Genomic DNA, 21,690 nt, shown 5'->3' with positions numbered 1-21,690 from the left:
GAATAAAACATTTTTTTCAAAAGAGTGACACTGTTTGACAGAGTTTCATGTTTCTTCAAGAAAAAGATATGATTAAGAAACGAGAACTATTAGTTCAGTCGTCTACAGTCCAGAGATGTGACTGAAGCGCCACCTGCTGGAAAGAGACTGTAAGTGCAGAATCTTTTACCAATAGTTCTTTCATTTTTCAGAGAAACTCGATTAAAATTTTTAAAAGAAAAAGTTACAAGAATAAAAACAGAAGCAAGTCGACAGATGTTTTTACATTTTTAATGAATGTTTCTTTATATAAACATGTTTTTAAGTGTTTTAAGCCAAAACTACATTTAAAGAAACTTTGATTCGTAACTTTGATTATTTCAGATCTGCATCTTTTAACCACATCTTTGTGTCAGTAAACAAAAGATAAATATAAAATACAGAGTCTTTAATTCAATTATTGATTGATTATTAGGACTTAATGAAATGAGTTAGGACTAAATACTAATCTAGTTGTAATCCAGGTGTTTCATCATTATGATGCTCTGTTCAGTGTTAGACTTCATGAAACATAAAACTTTCCTCTGGACTCTGTTTGAAATTTTCAAAGTACAAAATGAGGGTTCTAACATTTTGAAAAAGTTCTATCTTTATGCTCTTTTGGATGATTCTTACTAGGGGTGCACTGATGACAGTTTTCTGGCCGTTCACCGATCACCAATCTTTAAAAAGCCTGACCTGCCGATTCCGATTTTCGCTGATACCAATATTTTTTTATTTTTATAACTGACACTGTCAGGTGTTATAAGGTCAGTCTGACAGCATACACCTTCAGTGTCCAAATCTTTTTTTTAAAAAAACATTGAACAATACCCGTGAAACAATACGAACTTGTTGTAACTGCACACGAGGTAGACAGTCAGCTCTATCTCACGGCAGAGAAAAAGGGACAGTGGCTGATTTTAAGACCTTTGCGGAGGTAGATAAAATCGGTTTCACATGCAAGTATCGGCCGATCGCCCAAAATTAAGGAAATCGGCCAGCTGATCGATCGGTGCACCCCCAATTCTTACACTGGTTAGTTCTAGTTATGGTGGGGAGAAGCAGAAGAAGAGGCAACTGCTTCTGTGGTGTCTGCTTCAACAACCTGTTTCCTTTAACAGATCTCTTCATAGATTAATAATTTTCTTTTAAAGTGGTCCAGAGCTTCACAGTCCTAGTCCTTCATCATATTTCCAAAGAAGAGGTGTCAGTGATGGTCCCACTGGTTTATTGCACAACGCTGTTCTTCATTTGTAGTTTTTTTCCATTTAAATTACTCTGTAAACAAAGGAAAAAACATCTTATGTCAGTTTAACTAAACATGTTTCATGTCATGGATGTTGTTGTTGAATCTAGCCAACTTAATGGAAATCTGACTGAGATAACTGTTTAAGCTGAAAAATCAGTTAGTTTTTTATGTTAAAGTATTGTGTTAATTAAAAATAAGTCGTTGCTGTAGCAACAAAGTTGTCCCCTCACAGGATTGTCTTGATGAAATGTGCAGTTATATCAGTGATGTATCTGATTGGAAATAGAATTGTTTTACCCAAATATGAAGCAAATGTTTCACTTTCAAACAGATAACCATGAAACAAAGATTATTTTTAAAACATGTAAAACCACCGAGTGAAAGAGTTGTAAAATAGATAAAAACAACAAGACAAGAAAAGCTTCCTGCAGGAGTCAAGCTGGGCTCTCTGGGATGGATATCCACCACCCCTCCTAAACAGTGCTCATTGTTGGTGGGTAAAGGTGGTACATAAACCAGATTATGGTCTCCTGAAAATGTAAAACGGCTGCATGTTTTCATGGCTGGTTTGAAAATAATCACCAACACAAGAAGCTGGTGTTATTTTCACAATATATCAATGTTTTCATCAGTTTACTGTTGTCATTGAGTCAAGAAAATACATTTATAACAGTCATTTAACAAAGTCACAGACCTCTTCATCAGAGTCTTCATCTGACTGAATCAGAGGGATGTTGGAGGCTCGATGGTTGGAGTCAGACGGGACATCATCAGTCGGTGCTTCATGAGTATCCTGAACATCTCTGCTTCTGTTGCAAAATGTACAAAAACTTACAATAAAATCCAAATAAAGAGTTCAATTCCATACTAGTTATTTTTTCACAGTAAAATTATTCATTGAGTCAAACAGAAGTTATTAACTTAAGTGTGTTTAATGTTTTCTTATAATGTGAACTCAGACGGATCTTCACACCTGATCTCTTTTTATTTGAGGTGGATGAAGGAGTGCAGATTAATTAGAAAACAACAAGACTGACTTACTCTGTTTCATTTCTGGCTGACATTCTGTTTTCTGGTTGATCTGTAAAAAGTTCAGATGACAACATCATTAACACAAAGAACATTCACAGAATTTATTTAAAGATTGATGCAGACGGTGATTTTACCTTTGATCTTTTTACAGAGCTTCACCAGGATGAATATTGCTGCTACAATCAAAATGGCTACAACCATTGAGGCTATGATGACTGCAACATTGGCTGAATTTTCTGAATAAGAAGAATAGATAATTGAAGACTCCCTGGATGCTTCATGAAGGTTTCTTCATCTTTTTTTACATCAATAAGATCACAGTTATTACAGATAACTGACAGTTTCTTGCAAACACTTCCTGAGGTTCTAACTTGTTATTTTACCTGGACTCATCCTCAGAGAGATGTCAGCTATCATCGTCTCCTCAGAGTTACTGAGCTCACATGTGTATTTTCCCTGCTGAAGTGAAGTTAAGTCCTGTAGTGTGAGGCTGCCTGACTCTGAAACATCCTTCACATGCTGCCTCCACTCCTCTGACACTGTGGAGGTAACATCAGGACCAGCTTTGTTCAGGATGATCTGATTGTGGTTGAATATCCAGATGAGGCTTGTTAGAGAAGTGTTTGAGGCAGAGCAGGGGATTGTTGTTTCAGAGGAGCTGCCAATAACTGAAGCAGAAATAACACAGAATCAAACATATTCAGCTTTTTATCAACAGATTCTGAATTAGGATCTCTTCTTTCATCTTTTCATGATATAAAAGTCCCTGAAATGACAGTTCCAGCATCTTCTACCCATCTATCCATCTCTCCATCCATGTTCTATCCCAGCCTGATACCTGCTGTAGTTAATGTAACTCGTAGGTCTTTGGACTGTAGGAGGAAACTAGAGGACACCCACATACTGTAGTCTCTGAGAGAGACTTCTGAACTTTTCAGTCTGACTCATCAGAGACAGAAATGGTCTGAATGTCTCCTGAACTTCATCTAATCTCTGTGAGACTTTATCTGAAGATGATTAATGTATCTCTGCCTTAAGTCATTATCAATAATGTATCCTGCAGTCAATCAGATCAGTAAAAATACTCACAGATTTGTCTCCAAGTAGCTCTCCTGCTGTTTGTTCTGGTGCTGACGGTGCAGCTGTAGATCAGATCAGTGTCACTGTCTGAAAGTATCAGAGAGCTGCTGATGTTGTAAAGCTGCTGTTCAGTCTGTTGGACTGTAGTTGGGTTCTGGAGGCTCATGTTGGATGGAGGGCTGGTGGACCAGGTGAGCTCAGGTTCAGGGTAGATCCAGTTAGAGCTGCAGGTGATCCTGTTTCCTACCTGATCGATGCTGACTTTCCTGACTGGAGCTGCACAAAATAACAAAAAAGCTGCTCATTGATTTAGGATTCAAGTTTGATGATGATCTAATTTCCATTTTAAAAGAAGCTGACATTTCAGTTCTGACAAAGTTTTCTCTTCAAGTTGCAGTGCACCTTCAAATAAAGTGTAACAGAAATGTATTTGTTGATGTTTTACTGAGTGTTTCTCATACCGTCCACTTTCAGGTTGATAAATGTGTCTTTGTTTCCTCTGATGGTGCTGATGAAGCACTCATATCTGCCCTGGTCCTGAATCTTCACCCCTGTCAGCTGCAGTGAGGCATTTCCTCTGGAGATCTGATCCTGGAACAGTGAAGTTCTGCCTCTGAAACGTTGGTCCTGAAGTCGCAGCTGGTCTCTGTTTTGGTAGAAAGAGTGAACACGAGAGTGTCCCGCTGTCAGCTGAATCCAGTGGATAACTGTATCATCTCCACCATGGAAACTACACGGTAAGATGCAGATCTCCATGACAACACAGGACAGCTCTGTATCTGAAACAGAAGGTGAAACCTGTTAGTGGAGACCTGCATCAAAAACTAACCTTTTTGTTGTGCAGTTGATTAAAGAAAAGAAGAGAATAACATGAAATGTTCTCTTCACATTTCTGCATCATGCTGACTGTCCTAAAACCCACAGAAACCACTGACTGTGACGGCTGCCAATGCAAGTGTTGCCCCAGATCTGCCGGTCTTTAGATGTGACAGTTTCCTCTATCATCCTTCTGTTTCTAGTTTTTATGCTTCTGTTTTTCACTCAAGAAAATAACTATTCTCATTGGCACCAGATTATATTTCATAAAATGTGGGAATAAGGCAGGTCACAGAGAAAAAAAGATTAAATATATAACTTATATTACATCTACTATATATTACTATATAAGACTTATTCCTCTGAAGGTGGTTTCTGCTGACTTGGAACTAACATTTAATCAAAGTCATCATTGAAATAAAAAAATATTTATTTTTTATACATATTAAATGAGTGTGCAGTGTATTGCTGACAATGTGAATGTGTATCAAATTTGCTAAATTTGATACACATTCACATTGTCAGCTGCTGATATTATTTTTCTCTTTTTGTCATCTTTCCTTCCTGCTTCGGCTGCAGCTGGACTGTGATTGGTCAACCTGCATCATGTTAGCAAGAAACTCCAGAAGTAAAATCAGAGGCTGATCGGGCCATTTCAAATGTCATTTAAAAAGCCTTTCAATCAAAATATGGAGCTGCATAGAAATATTTGTAAATAAGAGTCTCACTTAAAACTCACCCTCTCTTGAGCTGGAAATCTGATCCATGTACAGTCATGAGTACAACAATATGAAGTGATTTCGTGTTGTAACAACCAGCTGTTGTATAAAAACTAGAACAACCTAACATTTACATGTAATAATGACGTAAACATCTTGCTATGAGGGGAAAGAAGCAAGCAAAGCTGTGTGATCATGTGGCAGCAGCTGCAGTAATGAACATGAGACTCACCTGCTGTGGAGACTTTTATCAAGCACAGAAACATCATGATCACCAAAAACATTGCTGCATATCCTGTTCATATTCCTGTGTTGTTTTGTGTGAAGGTGCTGCACAAGTGTGAAAAGACTTGTCTGATTCCTATAAATGATTAGGGCAGTTATTGTGGTCTGAGGCATGCTACAACACGCCCAACACAAATTTGAGAGCAACTATTATTACTGCAGCTGAGAAAGGTATGTATGTAGAAACTGAGCTGTCCTGACTGGAACTGTAGAAAACAAAAGCAGTACATGTTGCAAAGCCCTCTGACTGTGTTAAATCTGACAGAACAGACATGTATATTATATAAACATAGTTTATAATCTAGTTTAGTTTGTATAGATGGAATATAGTTTATAATCTGTATTACATACATTTAATGAAATACACAATCAGAAATTAATCAGATCTACTGCTGCTGTAAAGATGTGGCAGTGATATTGATCAGCTCGTTAATTAAACATTCACATTGTCAGCTGCTGATATTATTTTTCTCTTTTTGTCGTCTTTCCTTCCTGCTTCGGCTGCAGCTGGACTGTGATTAGTCAACTGATACCAGCGCCAAAATTTCTAAATAAAGGCGCGCATATCAGTCAGCTGTTTAGAGAGAGCTCTGTTTTTAGGGTTAGTTAAGCTAGATCACCTAATGATGACGTGAATATATTGATATATACTGTGGTCATTAGAAAATGAGAGGGAAGCATGAAATATTTTGATAAAAGCTGAAGAAAAGTCTTCAAATAAGAGTTTTGGTTCAGGCTCATCTGCTCCTGACCTGGAAATCTTGTGCAGACACAGTCACGGTTATAACAAGTTAAAGTGAATCAGTGTCTTAACAAACATCTGTTGCACTAAAAAACAGAACCAATAAAGATTAGAACAACTTAACATGATGTCATGACAAAAGCTTGTTCCTGTGAGGGGAAAGTTTGAAAGAAGCAAAAACATCTGCGGCAGCAGCTGCAGTAATGAACATGAGACTCACCTGCTGAGGAGACTTTTATCAAGTAGAGAAACATCATGATCACCAAAAACATGGCAGGATATTCTTGATCCTGTTCATATTCCTGTAATGTTTGATGTGAAGTTGCAGCACAGGTCTGAACAGACCGTTTTTGCTTCCTCTCAAAGGTAGAGGCAGTTATAATGGTCTGAGACATGCTTGACTTCCATTTGAAAGGGGCGGGAAGAACTCTACCTGCTGCTGATCAAAGATAAAGTTTAGGGAAAACATTTATTTTTTAACTCTTTAAACCGTATTTCCCCATCTAAAAGATGCATTAAAATAATGAAAATGATTGAATCAACTCTGCATAAAATCTTCAGCTGTGTGACAGTTTATGGACTTCACACAGAAATACAGTTTAAAGGTGTTTGTATTCTGCATGTTTTTCATGGATTTTAATACAATGATGTGATTCTGATCCATTTTCCATGACGTAAACATCTTGCTATGAGGGGAAAGAAGCAAGCAAAGCTGTGTGATCATGTGGCAGCAGCTGCAGTAATGAACATGAGACTCACCTGTGGAGACTTTTATCAAGCACAGAAACATCATGATCACCAAAAACATTGTTGTATATCCTGTTCATATTCCTGTGTTGTTTTGTGTGAAGGTGCTGCACAAGTGTGAAAAGACTTGTCTGATTCCTATAAATGATGAGGGCAGTTATTGTGGTCTGAGGCATGCTACAACACGCCCAACACAAATTTGAGAGCAACAATTATTACTGCAGCTGAGAAAGGTATGTATGTAGAAACTGAGCTGTCCTGACTGGAACTGTAGAAAACAAAAGCAGTACATGTTGCAAGTCAGCTTTATAACCTCAGGAGTACAGAGTTTAAATTAATACCCAATGACCTGTTTCCAAACAGTTAACTTGGGGACATGTTAACCTGTGCAGGAACATGTTAGAATAATAGTTGGGACAAATCTGACGAGTGTGAACTGCATCAGAAAAAAAATAATGATCAAACTAACTTTTTATTTTCTTTTTTTTTACGTTTGCAGTATGATTCTATGTTTTAAATGTCAGGGTTTGTGAAACTTGTCTTGGTTTTTCTGTTTTCTTGTTTCTGTTCTCGAGTCGTGGGTTTGAATCAGAATTTATTCTGTTGGTCTTGTCTTGAGTCGTCTTTTTTGTTTGTAGTTAATCTCATGGTTTCTTGTGATTTATTTGTCCTTGAGTTCAGTCTTTTCTCTGTAATCATTTCTTAGTCTTTTGTTCTGTGTTCTTCGTTGAGCTTTATTTTATCAGTCCTGTGTTCAGATCTTGTCATTACTCCTAGAATCCTGTTTCCCAGGTTTGGTTCTTAGTTCCACTTCTGGTCTCCAACTCAATCAACTGCAGCTGCAGCCACTTCCTCTTTAGCTACCCTCAGTATATCTACTCCTCTGTTAAACTCACTCTTTGTCAGATCCTTGCTTTTGCTATCCTGAAAGTCATTATCTGTGGTCTGTTCGTCTATTTTTGTTCCATCTGGTTTGTTTTTCTTTTCTTGGTTTAGTTCATGGTTTTCTGGCTCTTCTACGTTTTTGGCTTCTGTTTTCTAAGAAAATCGCTGTCAGATTTCCATTTTCCTACAGCTTGCTGATCCACTTCTCCACCACTACACCGTAACAGTGAAGCTGCTGTTCAGTCTGCTGGACTGTGGTTGTGTTCTGGAGTTTCATGTTTGATGGAGGGCTGGTGGACCAGGTGAGCTCATGCTCAAGGTAGATCCAGTTAGCCCGTCCTCTGGCACCAGGGGTACGCCAGTACTTATTAATAAACTACCTATAAGTATTTCTATTCAATTTGAAGAGCATAATGCTGAGCTATCAGCGTTTTAAAGGGAGACAGCTGAAAACATTTGCCAGGTCTATGATGATATTCTGTATAAATACAATATTCAGAACAAGGTGTCATTCATTCTAACTGACAATGCATCCAATATAATGAAGGCATTCATTCTGTTTCCACCAGTTCGTGTTACCAGTGAGAGTGACGATGAAGAGGATGACACCTGTGATCTAGAAGTGGTCAATGTAGAAGAGGAGATTATGTACTTTCCACCAGAGAGACTATCTTGCTTTGCTCATAGTCTCCAACTGGTAGTGTGTGATGTCTTTGGTGATACTAGCTCCATAAAAAGCCTCCTAGGCACGGTCCAGAAACTTGTCGCTTTTTGCCATAAATCCAACCATGCTACGGAGGTTCTGGAGGGAATGCACAAACTTCAACCTGCTAATGTCACCCGCTGGAATAGCCAGTTAAAGAAGCTGAGGTCAGTCCTTAAAGTTCCAAATAATATCCTTACTGAGCTCCACTGCCCAATACACAATCAGTGTATGAACTAAAAATCATTCAGGAACTTTGTGAGGTTCTGGAATCCTTTGAGGAAGACGCGGACCGCTGTCAGGCAGATAAAGTTGTCACATTAAGCTTGGTTATTCGTTGTGTTAGAGGACTGAGACATGCTATCAAAGATGACTGGAAACAAGAAGTTTGTGTCTACCTTACAAACCTTACTTGAGAGACGACTAGTAAAATTCAAGGATATGGAATGCTATCAGGTGGCAGCAAACGCTTGATCCAAGATCTAAACTAGACTGGTGTCATGGTGAAGAACCGATCATAATCAAAAATCTTCACGCTGCAAAAGTTGAATCTGTATGTCCAAACATCAGTGCCACCTCTGACATTAGTACTCAAACAAGGCAACGCCTCAGATACTTTTCCGACACGGAGACTCAAACAACTGCTGTCCTAATTGACACAGCTTCACATGAGCTGCCAGTTTACTTAAGCACACCATGTTTGGCTAAACAATTCCTTTATTGTTCTGGAAAGAAAACCAAACATAGGTATACTTGTATGCAAATATATGGCCATACCTGCTTCCTCTGCACCCGTTGAGAGGATATTTAGTGTTGCAGGCAAGATATTCAGACCAGAACGATGCTGCCTCAATGACAAAACATTTGGGGAACTGTTGCTACACCTTTACTCTGTACATAACTTTAATAAATGAGAATTGCATTTACCAAAACATTGATTTCATTGATTCATTTGATTACTTGGAAGTTAAGATATTGCTAATTATTCAATATTAAGGGAATGTATGCTTAATGTTAGTGTCTCTACTTTCATTTGGAAGAAAAATGTATCACATTCTCACTGATATGTGAGAAGAAGGAATTTTTCTGAATTGCAATTAATTAAATTCCACTTCCTATAATTTCAATGCAAATTCAATTCAACAATGTTGTTCCGGTCTATGGTTTCCTCCCGCACAAACATTATGGCAGTTTAACTGAGGTGTCTTTCCCCTGCAGATGTGCGTGTGTGTGCGTGTCGGGGGTGTGGCTGTCATTCCTTAAACTGATCACCAGTCTTCACTGTGTCTGCTTTGCAGTAACATTGGGCCTATTCCTGCTTCTGCTGCAGTCAGTAACTGTCTTTTCTGATGTTTCCCAGTTTGTGTTTCTAGAGCCATCTTGTAAAGCTGGGTTTTTACCTGGATTACTACTTGCCCACTTTTTGGGAGGACTCACCTGCTCTGACTGCATCCCGGATCATTCTTAAAAAGTATCAAGAATCTTTAATCTGCATTTTCAGTCTGCTTTTTGGGAGCCTTATATCGAACTGTTCCCTGTGTTCTTCCAAGACAAATGAAGACATGTCGCAACGAGTCTTGAAGAACAAAAAGAAAGTTCACAAGAATTTGAGAAGGTTTAAGAATCTCTTGATGTTTCTATGCATGCTGACTTTCTCCAAAGGAGGTAAGTTTAAAGTTTAATACTGCAGCTGCTGCCACCATGTCAATCTTAGCATGTCATATCAAATCCCTTTACTGTCACAAAACTTTCTCTGTATGTCACTAAACCAAAGCATTTTCATGCGAACAGTTATTGCAATGATTTTTAAAATGAATAACTAGAAAAATACACATTTACATATGACTTATTTGGCACATTTAAGGGTAATTTTCACCCAAGAAAAAAGGAGGGAGAGAGCTGGTAGCAAGGTGAAGCTAGTAGACTTTAGATTCCCCGACAGAAGTACAAACAATGCAAAAGTTCTGTACAAAGGGGTGCTAGTACAGATGAAGTGAATTCCAGTATTTACAATGTGAAACTGTGGAAAAACTACAAGAAACATTTTGTGATGTTCAGTGATGCAAGAAGAGCCGAAGGTTCCACAGAACACAAATGTGTGTGTGAGCTGCTGGTGATATGCTGGGTAACTATTACTGTGAGCCTTAGTCAGGCAAACCTTGGTGTACCCTTGTGATCTGTGCGTTTTTTGGATTTAAATTTTTTTTTTTTTATTGTGTGCCTGTGTCTATCAGCCTGACTGCTAGACTATGATCCATTTATAGCGAATCATCACAGAACTTTCCAACCTTTTTGACTAATATCTCAACTCTTCAAAAGTCTATTTGACATAGAATTTGTTTAAAAACAATTTTTGGGGTGAAAATTTTCATTTTGATTAACTAAAGCTACCAAGATTACAAAAAACACATTCTAAGTTTGATAAATGATACACTTTTTTTTTTATTTATAGATGATCTTTACCTGTTTTTTTTCAGACACTGAGGTGTCCTGTGTTGTCATGGAGAGATTTATCTTACCGTGCAGCTTCATGGGCAGTTTTGCTGGCTTAATCGAATGGATTCATTTGCCATCAGAAGTTGCTCACTATTATCACAATAAAGACCAGGATGAAGTCCAGAGCCAGAATTACAGAGGCAGGACATCACTGTTCAAGAAGCAGATTTCTAATGGAAATGCCTCCCTGCAGCTTACAGCAGTGAAGATTCAGGACCAGGGAAGATATCTTTGTTACACCGAAACAATCATTGGATGGAAGAAGTCATATATCCTCTTAAAAGTAGATGGTATGTGAATCAATACGTGAAACACAGTGAAATAACAATAGTTGTAGTACTTTTCATTAATTCATTTTCCCCTATTAAATCATTCCTACATTTGTTTTCAGCATCACATACAGCAGCAATTTTATATGAGTGCAGGTCAGCTGCATATTTAACCTAATGATGATTTTATGATTCCATGAACAACCAAACGCACCAACTCACTCTCATTCTTCCTTTTCACTCTCATTCTTTCACCACATTGAACTCTCAACTTAGCATCTTTCAATTTCTTTATGTTCACTATTTTTCAGTTCCAGTCAGGAAAGTCAGCATCGATCAGGTAGGAAACAGGATCACCTGCAGCTCTAACTGGATCTACCCTGAACCTGAGCTCACCTGGTCCACCAGCCCTCCATCCAACATGAGCCTCCAGAACCCAACCACAGTCCAACAGACTGAACAGCAGCTTTACAACATCAGCAGCTCTCTGATACTTTCAGACAGTGATACTGATCTGATCTACAGCTGCACCGTCAGCACTCCAACAAGCAGCAGGAGAGCTACTTCCAAGATAACGAGTGAGCAGCGGTAGATAGAAACCACAAGTTTAAATAGCATTCTTATTTCATGCAATTTTGAGTTTCATTCAACAGTTCTTTAGACTAAAACACACATCATACATGTCCACAAGGTAAACGTCTCAAGTGAGGGTCACAGGGGGACTGGAGTCTATCCCAGCAGTCATCGGGCGAGAGGTGGGGTACACCCTGGACACGTCGCCAGTCTATCACAGGGCCACACAAAACCATGCACACTCATTCCTAAAATTGCTAAAATGTATGTGCATGTTTTTGGGCAGTGGGAGGACGCTAGAGTACCTGAAGAGAACCCACGCACACAGGGAGAACATGCAAACTCCACAGCTGGGTTTTGAACCAGGAACCCTCTTGCTTTGAGGTGATGATGCTAATCACCGCACCACTGGCCAGGCCTGAATAGAAACAAAATCTATTAAAAACAAAAAAAGAAGTGGAAAAAAAGCTGACTAACTTTGCTGTGTAACAGAGTGGATCATTCACATATACACACAGTGACCGCCGAAGGAATCTATGATCTCAAAAATCTTTCTAATCCTTTGACCAAGTATTTATAGAATTAACACCTAAACCTAACCATGAGCAGGATGGCTGTGTGGTTATGTACAGAGATTGTATGTTCCCCACGTGTCTGGGTAGGCCTGCTTCTTTCTAATGTTCAAGAACATGCATGTTAGGTTGATTAGTAATTCTAAAATTAAAATAGATTTAGATGTGAGTGGGCATGTTTTTTTTTTTTTTAATTTGTCTGTGTGATGGACTGTCAATCTATCTAGTGGGAATGTTCACCCTGTCAGAGCAGCGTGGTGTAGAGGGAGGACCCGGATGCAGAGTTCAAACGTAAAAACTTGATTTATCTAAACAAAGGCAAGAACAAAAAGCGCGGCAGAGCTGGATACTAGAAATCTTAAACTGTGAAAAAACAAAACAAAACAAGACTTGACTATGGCTGTGGAAAATGAAGGCAAAAATCTGACCTGATCAAACCTGAGACCCGTGAACCTGATGCATTAAGTGAGGTGAGGATTTTGCCCTCAGCTGAGGGAAACCTGGAAACTAAATACTGTGGGGAGGTGACTGGTGATGGGGTGCAGCTGTGAAACAAAGACAGGTGACTTGAATGAACTTAATGTGACAGGGAAAAAACATGACAAGAAATAAACCTAAAACCTGAAAAGAAGACATGACAAAAACAAAACTCAAAACATGGCATGACACCCCCATTCTTACCAGATGAGCGCTGGGATAGACTCCAAGTTGTGAGACCTGGATGCTGAAAATACTGAAAACCTTAAATTATTCCCTATCCAGGAAGTCACATATTATATGTCCCGGAGTATGTTTCACCTTTTCTGTTAAATACAAAAGTTTCAGTGAGTTGAACTATCAAGATTAGTCAGCAACTGTCCCTGACGACTGACTGTTAGAGGTGATCCGGGGTCAACTCTGATTCAGTTATTTTCAGTGTGCAAAAAAATATCGCAGCTGAAGTCTTGAAAATGTTATTTGTCAAATTCATTCATTCGTAATTATCAGAAACTGAAACAAAAACCAAGTGCGTCTCCTCAAACATTGTTCTGAGATCTCATCTGGAGGTTCAATCACAGTCAGATCATCCTGACCAAAAAGTTAGAACCTCAGTGAATACAATGACATGAAATTAATTATACTTTATTCATCCTGAAGGGAAATTATATTGTTGCAATATATGCTGCTGCCCCAACTCCACCATAGGACTTATTGAAAAAGTCTTGGTCAAGACACTGAACGACCTAACCTTCCTCAACAGGTACAGGCTGTTGTGTCGTTTCTTGAAGCAAGCCTTGGTGTATTTCCAGTTTAGCCTGCTGTCCAGATAAACTCCAAAGTGTTCGTCAACCACCTCCACCTCTTCTCCTTGGATTGAGACAGTGTTTGGTTTACTCCTGGTCCTCCTAAAATCCACAATAATCTCTTTTATTTTGTTCATGTTGAGGATTAAAACCATACCACAAAGTGACTGACCAGTTCCCTGTACTCTACCTCTTGTCCATCACTAATAAAGCCAACATCTGCAGAATCATCTGAGTATTTCTGTAGATAACAGCACTTTGAGTTATAATGAGGAGTACATTGAGAGTACAGACCCCTGTGGAGCTCCAAACCGCCTTCTCAGACACATGACCCCTCAGTCTGAAAAACAGTGGTCTGCTTGTGAGGTGGTTAGAAATTCAAGTGGAGGCATCCACCCGTATTCACCTCGAGAAGTGTTTTCAAGAGTCTCTCAGTTATCTGATGTATTGTTTTACCTGAAAAAAACATTTAAAAAAAGTATGCTGAGACACTTTTTCCATTTCAGAAAATTCAGGCAACAAAGTGTGGAGTCCAAACCCCGATGAGACAAAGAGGGGACGAGATGGACTGATTGCAGCCTTTTTGCTCACAGCAGCAGCAGCAGCAGGAGTCACTGTTGGCCTGGTATTGAACAAAAGATCAGGTAAAAAACCATCTACTTTTAACAATGTTTCCTGTGTGTGTGTTAATGCCACCGTCGTCTTGACTAATCTGAAGTCGAACAACATCGAAAACCCTAATGCTAACACAAATTAAAGCTATAAACCGAAATAATCTTCGGGACCTTTACTTTGTTTTTTCACTCATTTTGAGATCATTGGATTTATAATGAATTAATTAATGTGATTGATTTCAACAATGACTTTGCTAAAAGATCATTTCAATGTGTCAGTCTGAATGGAGTGGAGCTCACTTAAATGAGAATAGCCAAAGAAGCAACAAAGACTGCTGTGACAACCTGAACTCACTCTTTAAAATGGTTTTGAATACAAACTTGCAGTATATTGGGATTAGAGATTTCAGTAAGGACAAAACAGTTCTGGAAAAAGCGAAAAGGTAAAATAATGATCCGACTTTTCAATGTGTGTGTTGTTTATCTTGATGATGTTAACTAGCTATTATTTGTAAAAAGGTGAAAATATCTGACTTCACCTCTAATTTAATTTTACATTAGGAGAAATAAAGTAGATCCATGACAGACCTTAAGTATAAAAAGTTAAAACATGTTTGTGTATATCCAACATTAGAGCTGGGTTACAACCCAAACAAAGCGGGACAGACCGATTTTTTTTTTTTTTCAGTTCACAACCAACAACTTTCACCATTTAGTAGATTCGGTATGATCACAAACACCTGAACATGAATCTGATGAGCTCACAGATGATGTTGGAACATAAAAGTCCTGTAAGTACTGACATATTTCTGAGGATAAGGGAAAGTAACGAGTTTGAACCTCTGAAATATCTGCCAGTCGTCAGTAAATCAATTAATGATTAAATTAATTAATAAATACAGATAATTGAAGGTTCCCAGAGAACATGTTCTTTCATAAAGTTAGAGCCATCACTGTTGCTGTGGTTGTAGCCTTACTGATCATAACAATAGTTCTCCTGATGAGGTGTTGTAGAAATGCAAGAAGTAAAATAACATCCTTTCTTGACTTTTAAAGACTTTTTTTGGTGATTTTGTCTTTTGGATTCAGATCAACAAGACAACAACCAAAGGTCAAACAATGAAGAAATATGTAATATTTATATCCATTTTTGACATATAATTTGTGTTTCGCTCTGTCCTTTTCTATCTCAATTCCTGAATCAATCAATGTTTTCCTCTCTGTTGAAATCTGATTAAAGTCCCAGTTGCAAAGTTGATCTCAGCTGAAGTATGTCAGGCTGACATTTAAACATTAACAAACTGACATGAAGATCAGAGAATCAGATTAATTAATTATGATTGCTGTGATTCATTCTCCTATGAAGAAGAAATAATAAGGAACAGAGCTTTGTCTTTGTATCTTGTAATGTGGAAATGTTCTGTTTTTGTTAACAGACGCATGAAGGTCCAAGGTGCTGATGAAGGACTGACTTCTACTTCCTGCCATGTCTCATCAGAGGACAACCAGGCATCCTCACTGTCCTCTGCGTTGCAGTTTCGTGAAGACGACAGTACAGTTTAATTGTAATATAATTGTAAATAAAAAAAGTGTTTATAAACTGTATATGAAGGTATCCTGCTGCTATAAGTTAATGTGATTACTTCAATCTTTCCATTGATAGACTGAACATCTTTGTTGCACAGTTTCTAAAGCTTAACTATTTAACATTTCAATATGTTAAATATTGAAATACCTGATCTTTTGTTTTCAAATAAGCTTTTGAAAACAATGATGTCCACATATGGGGACACTATGTCTGATAACCAAAAATGTGATGTTCATGTATGTGGATGCCACGTCGTAGGAGGTTATTTAATAGTTTAATAGTTAATTAAATAATTTTTGTCAGCAGATATAATGTACTGGTGTAGATTTAAAACACTGATTTTGTCAGCGTTTGTCTTGATGATCTTTCACCCATAAAAATTGTATTCATGGCTGGCCAAAATGATTCTCTGTCATTATTCACCTGCCATTTTTGAAAAGGATTTCACTTGAAACTGTCCTGTTTTCAGTCTGCTTTTGGGTCCTGAATTCAGAGGTACTGGCTTCAAAGAATAAAAAGGACATTAAAAATGACTTGAAAGAAGGAAAGTGACAGTTTACTGACAACTGTACAGTTCAACCAAGAAAATATCATAAATCACCTAAATATTGGGCTCTGGCTGCTTCTTGTTGTCAATCGCTGCTCATATAATGTAATGAATAAATTAAATAAATAAACAGCAACAAAACTAAAAACTATAACAGTAAGAACATAAACTTTATACAGACTCCTCCAATAAAAAAATCAGAAAGCAACAACTCGGCCAACAGCCTACCTTAATGATCAGTTTAGCTTCATTCCTATAACAGTGGGACAGTGATAAAAGAAAAGATTACTTTTTTACTTCCTTCAGTTTTGTTTAATCAAGACAACAGTCATCTCAGAAAGCTTGAAAGATACGGTCCAATTCAAGCAATAAAACCTACTTTTTTCAAATTATTCCAAAATAGACAAAGTCATCCGATGCCAGTTTTAAAAGAAGCTGCCTTAGTAAACAGGAAAACAACGGATTGCATTAAATCTTTTCTGTGATCCACTCCTTCCATCCTGAGCGCGTACAAAGCGACTGGAGAGAAAAAAACCTCCCTTTGAACAGAAAGAACCCTCCATCAGAACCAGAACCAGGAAGGGTGTCCATCTGCCTCGACCAGCTGGGTGCTGGAAGGACGGGAAAGAGGGGACAACAAGCACCATAACACCAGGCCTGGGATACCTTCTGAGAGAGAGAAACACAAGTTAATGATGACAATAATGTCATATGAGCATGTGGAGTAAAGAGAGCAGAGTTAGGAGAGGTGCATCATTGGAGGCTTACAGAAGTTTAACTATTGGATGTTTCAGGGTCACCTGAGCCATCCTTAACTATAAGCTTTATCAAAAAGGAAAATATTAAACATAGAGAGGGTGTCTGCTTCCCGGACATATACTGGCAGCTGGTTCCACAGAGAGGGGCCTGATAACTGAAGGCTCTGCCTCACTTTCTACTTTTAGAAACTCTGGGAACCACAAGGAGACCTGCAGTCTGAGAGCAAAGTGCTCTGTTGGGAAAATATCCAACTATGAGATCTTTAAGGTATGATGGAGCTCGGTCATTAAAAGCTTTATATGTGAGGAGAATTTAACAGGGAGCCTTTGAAGAGAAGCTAAAACTGGAAAAATATGATCTCTGCTGTTAGTTCTCATCAGAACTCTGACTGCAGCATTTTGGATTTTGTTCCTGATTTTGACTTGTAGTCTAACAACTGATTGGCTCCATCTTGCTTCGTGAATAATAATAGCTGAGTATAATCTGCACAGCACTGGATATTTATACTATTCTGTGTATTAATATTACCCAATGCAAGCATGTATAAAATGAAAGAATCGGTTCAAGCACAGAACCCTGCAGCTCGGTGAATAACTCTGGTGTGTGAGGAAGACTCGTTGTTTGCATGAATAGACTGAATCTATCAGGTAAATATTAATTAAAGCAATGGAATGTAGTATCTTAAATCCTTTAAGGTTTGTATTCCTTCAGTCCATGGTGGAGAGGTTAATTTGTCTGCAGTTCTGTTCTCATTTATTGTCCATATCATATTAATTAATCCACACTCACAATCATTTAAAGCTACCTCACCTCAGAAGTGTGCAGGAGTGTCTTTACAGGAGATTTTCTGTAACTGTTGTGGTTACGTTGTGGAGTTCTGTTGACCTAAAATACAAAAGCACAGCTTCAAAACATCATTTTAAAGAGTGAGTTCAGGTTGTCACAGCAGTCTTTGTTGCTTCTTTGGCTATTCTCATTTCAGTGAGCTCCACTCCATTCAGACTGACACATTGAAATGATCTTTTAGCAAAGTCATCGTTGAAATAAATCACATAAATGAATTAATTATGAATCCAATTATCTTTTTAAAAAATGAGTGAGGAAACAAAGTAAAGGTCCCAAAGATTATTTAGGTTTTTAGCTTTAATTTAATAATCGTCAAGACGACGGTGACATTAACACACACACAGGAAACATTGTTAAAAGTAGATGGTTTTTTACTTGATCTTTTGTTCAATACCAGGCCAACAGTGACTGCTGCTGCTGCTGCTGCTGTGAGCAAAAAGGCAATCAGTCCACCTCGTCCCCTCTTTGTCTCATCGGGGTTTGGACTCCACACTTTGTTGCCTGAATTTTCAGAAATGGAAAAAGTGTCTCAGCTTACTTTTTTAAAATGTTTTTTTTTCAGGTAAAACAATACATCAGATAACTGAGAGACTCTTGAAAACACTTCTCGAGGTGAATACGGGTGGATGCCTCCACTTGAATTTCTAACCACCTCACAAGCAGACCACTGTTTTTCAGACTGAGGGGTCATGTGTCTGAGAAGGCGGTTTGGAGCTCCACAGGGGTCTGTACTCTCAATGTACTCCTCATTATAACTCAAAGTGCTGTTATCTACAGAAATACTCAGATGACTCTGCAGATGTTGGCTTTATTAGTGATGGACAAGAGGTAGAGTACAGGGAACTGGTCAGTCACTTTGTGGTATGGTTTTAATCCTCAACATGAACAAAATAAAAGAGATTATTGTGGATTTTAGGAGGACCAGGAGTAAACCAAACACTGTCTCAATCCAAGGAGAAGAGGTGGAGGTGGTTGACGAACACTTTGGAGTTTATCTGGACAGCAGGCTAAACTGGAAATACACCAAGGCTGTGTTTGGCTGACACCTGCCATGTAGTTTTCTGATTACTCCACTGTTCTGTTGCTCATATCTGCATCTGACTGTAATCAACCATGCAGTTTATGCTCTCTGGTTTCTGGTGGTCTCAGCCAGATTGTCCATGTTCTTTGTGACTGTTCCACTTGTTTACTTCTTGTGTTATTCTCTGACCTTATCTTATTCTCAGTTTTTTTCATTGTGGTTTGCTCGTGTTAGAGTTGTTTGCGTCCAGATGTTTGACCCTAACTCTGGTTTTAGATTCTGCCAAACCCTCACTTGAGACGTTTGCCTTGTGGACGTGTAGGATGCTGTATGAATAACTAATAAATCAGACTAAAAATACAGAAAACTGTGTGTTTCAGTCTAAAGAACTCTTGAATGAAACTCAAAAGTTGCATGAAATAAAAATGCTATTTAAACTCATAGATTCTATCCACTACTGCTCACTCTTTTTCCTGAAAGTAGCTCTCCTGCTGTTTGTTCTGGTGCTGACGGTGCAGCTGTAGGTCAGATCAGTGTCACTGTCTGAAAGTATCAGAGAGCTGCTGATGTTGTAAAGCTGCTGTTCAGGCTGCTGGACTGTGGTTGTGTTCTGGAGGTTCATGTTGGATGGAGGGCTGGTGGACCAGGTGAGCTCAGGTTCAGGGTAGATCCAGTTAGAGCTGCAGGTGATCCTGTTTCCTACCTGATCGATGCTGACTTCACTGACTGGAGCTGCAAAGCAAACAAACAAAACTCATCAAGAACACCAAAGGAAACAGCAACATAGATTCAACACAGCTCGATAAAGACGTGTCTGTAAAACCATTTCTATCAAAGATATCCTACCTTCTACTTTCAAGGCAACAAATGATTCCTTGTGTCCATTTATGGTGCTGGTGTAGCACTGATATCTGCCTTCATCCTGAACCTTCACCCCTGTCAGCTGCAGTGAGCTGTTTCCTTTGGAGATCTCATCCTTGAACAGTGATGTTCTCTTTATGAAGAGCGGGCTCTGTGATCCCAGCTGGTCCTGATTGTTGTAGAATGAGTGGACATAAAGTTGTTCTTCTTTCATCTGGATCCAGTGGATGACGACGTCAGCACCGTTTAAGCTGCACGGCAAGACGCAGCTCTCATTGAAAACACAGACCACCTCAGTGTCTGAAACATGTAATAAAGACACATCATTACAGCTCAGTTCAGTATAACTGATCCAGTTTAGCTCGTATAAATCCTCTTATTTGACTATTTCACCTTCTGTCCAAACATGCTATTTTTTACAATGTTGTCTGTTATAAGAAAAAACATATTATGTTATATATCTGTACAATTTTATAAGCATGAGTTCAGGACATTTTTACCCAAATTTCACCTTGGAAAGCTGCAAACTACATCCTTATTTTGATCTATGAGACAGTAACTCCCTGCTTCTCCTTCTATTTTGCTCTCAGGATCAAACCATCAGTAAAAACTGTTGAAGTGTGGAAGGATGAAGCTGCAGCAGCTAAATGCATAAATGCATCTTATAAAAGTTCAGCATATAACAGCCTGTAAGATGAGAGACACAGCACAGAGAACATTAAAATGTTTTTTGTTTTTCACAAACAAGGAAATGTTGTCAGGACTTTAAATCCCAAAAGCCTGCTGGTGTGAAGCAGGCTTGATTGTCTGATGCTTTTCTGTGCCTTGTTTTCATGACGTGGGTGAGAGGGAATGTTTCCAGACAGGTCAAACAAGATTCCAGTTAAAGTGCTGACATTTTTTAATCTTGAGAAGAGATTTATTCTTCCTTTTTTTTCTCTCTTTTTTCTAATTAATATAATTTTCACTTCTTGTCTACACTATTTATTCCTGCCATCTTGCATATATTTCTGGTCATATCATTCTGTAAATATTCCACTTCAATTGTATAAATTTTTTTTCAAAGGCACGACTTTTTGTCTCTGCTAAGTTAACTTTTATTTAAAGTTCTGTGGCGCTGTTACACCAGGTCAAATTCCTCTGTACGTTGTGAATAAAGAGGTTCTGATTCTGAAGACGCTCTCACTATTGACTTGACTATTTGACATTAGCATTAAGCATAGCATTATCTGAGTGTCCATCAAAAGAATATAAATTCATGCTGTGCCTTCAAGTGTTTAAATGTTTATATTCCACATATGTAAAAACAGAATTTTTAGACAAACTTACGTCCGGTAAATCCTTGTTTGATTTATGATGCAGGCATAAAAACATTTTGAAATGAAAGCTCAGTTTTAAAAAAAAAAGTTTTAATGTATAAACTGTCAGAGAGAAGCTCAAATGAAATCCATTCATCTCTGAAAACAGTTTTGATTTTATCATTTTTGTTTAACACACATTTTCCTTGAAACATACTTTGCGTTGACACTGGAATAAGATGAAGCTGAATGTGCAGGAAATGTTTGACTCACCTCCGTTTGAAAGAATCAACAGAAAAGCCAGGACCACCGAAAACATGACACGCTTTATCTCAGTCATTGTTGCTTTGGGATGTTTTCTGCTTGCTGCTGATTTAATTTACAGTAAAAGACCAGAGAGTGAGCTGTGTGAAAACAAAGAATCTGATCCGACTGGTGTTGTTTAGTTTCACTTCATATGAAGGCTGCACCTACGAATCGTCCAAATATTCTAAATGTTTTTGTGTGGCAGTCAGCTTCTCTTCCCTCCACTAAACGGTGTCAAACACAAACACTAGAATATCAAACAGCATTAACTGTTTCTAATCTTCATCTGCTCTGACAGACTTTACATAACCTGCACTGAACTGCAGAGGAGAAATACTGTGAATGAGCCAGAATACTTGAGACAGAATAAAATTAACA

General features: G+C 38.3%; 1 protein-coding gene across 1 annotated transcript in view; it reads right to left on the bottom strand.

Moving 5' to 3' along the window:
* The window catches only part of LOC140285017 (CD276 antigen-like), a 46,579-nt gene extending 25,175 nt beyond the window's left edge, over positions 1-21,404 (bottom strand). The window contains exon 1 of the mRNA XM_072379072.1: positions 21,280-21,404. Coding sequence (XP_072235173.1) covers positions 21,280-21,346 — 67 coding nt within the window. The 5' untranslated portion in view covers positions 21,347-21,404. The remainder of the gene's footprint in view (positions 1-21,279) is intronic.
* Between the last annotated feature and the right edge of the window lie 286 nt (positions 21,405-21,690).

The sequence above is a fragment of the Leuresthes tenuis genome, unplaced genomic scaffold, assembly GCF_036924035.1.
Source record: "Leuresthes tenuis unplaced genomic scaffold, fLeuTen1.0.hap1 SCAF_24, whole genome shotgun sequence".
Classification (NCBI taxonomy): domain Eukaryota; kingdom Metazoa; phylum Chordata; class Actinopteri; order Atheriniformes; family Atherinopsidae; genus Leuresthes; species Leuresthes tenuis.
The sequence above is the reverse complement of the archived record's forward strand: the minus strand, read 5'-3'. Positions and strand labels throughout refer to the sequence as shown.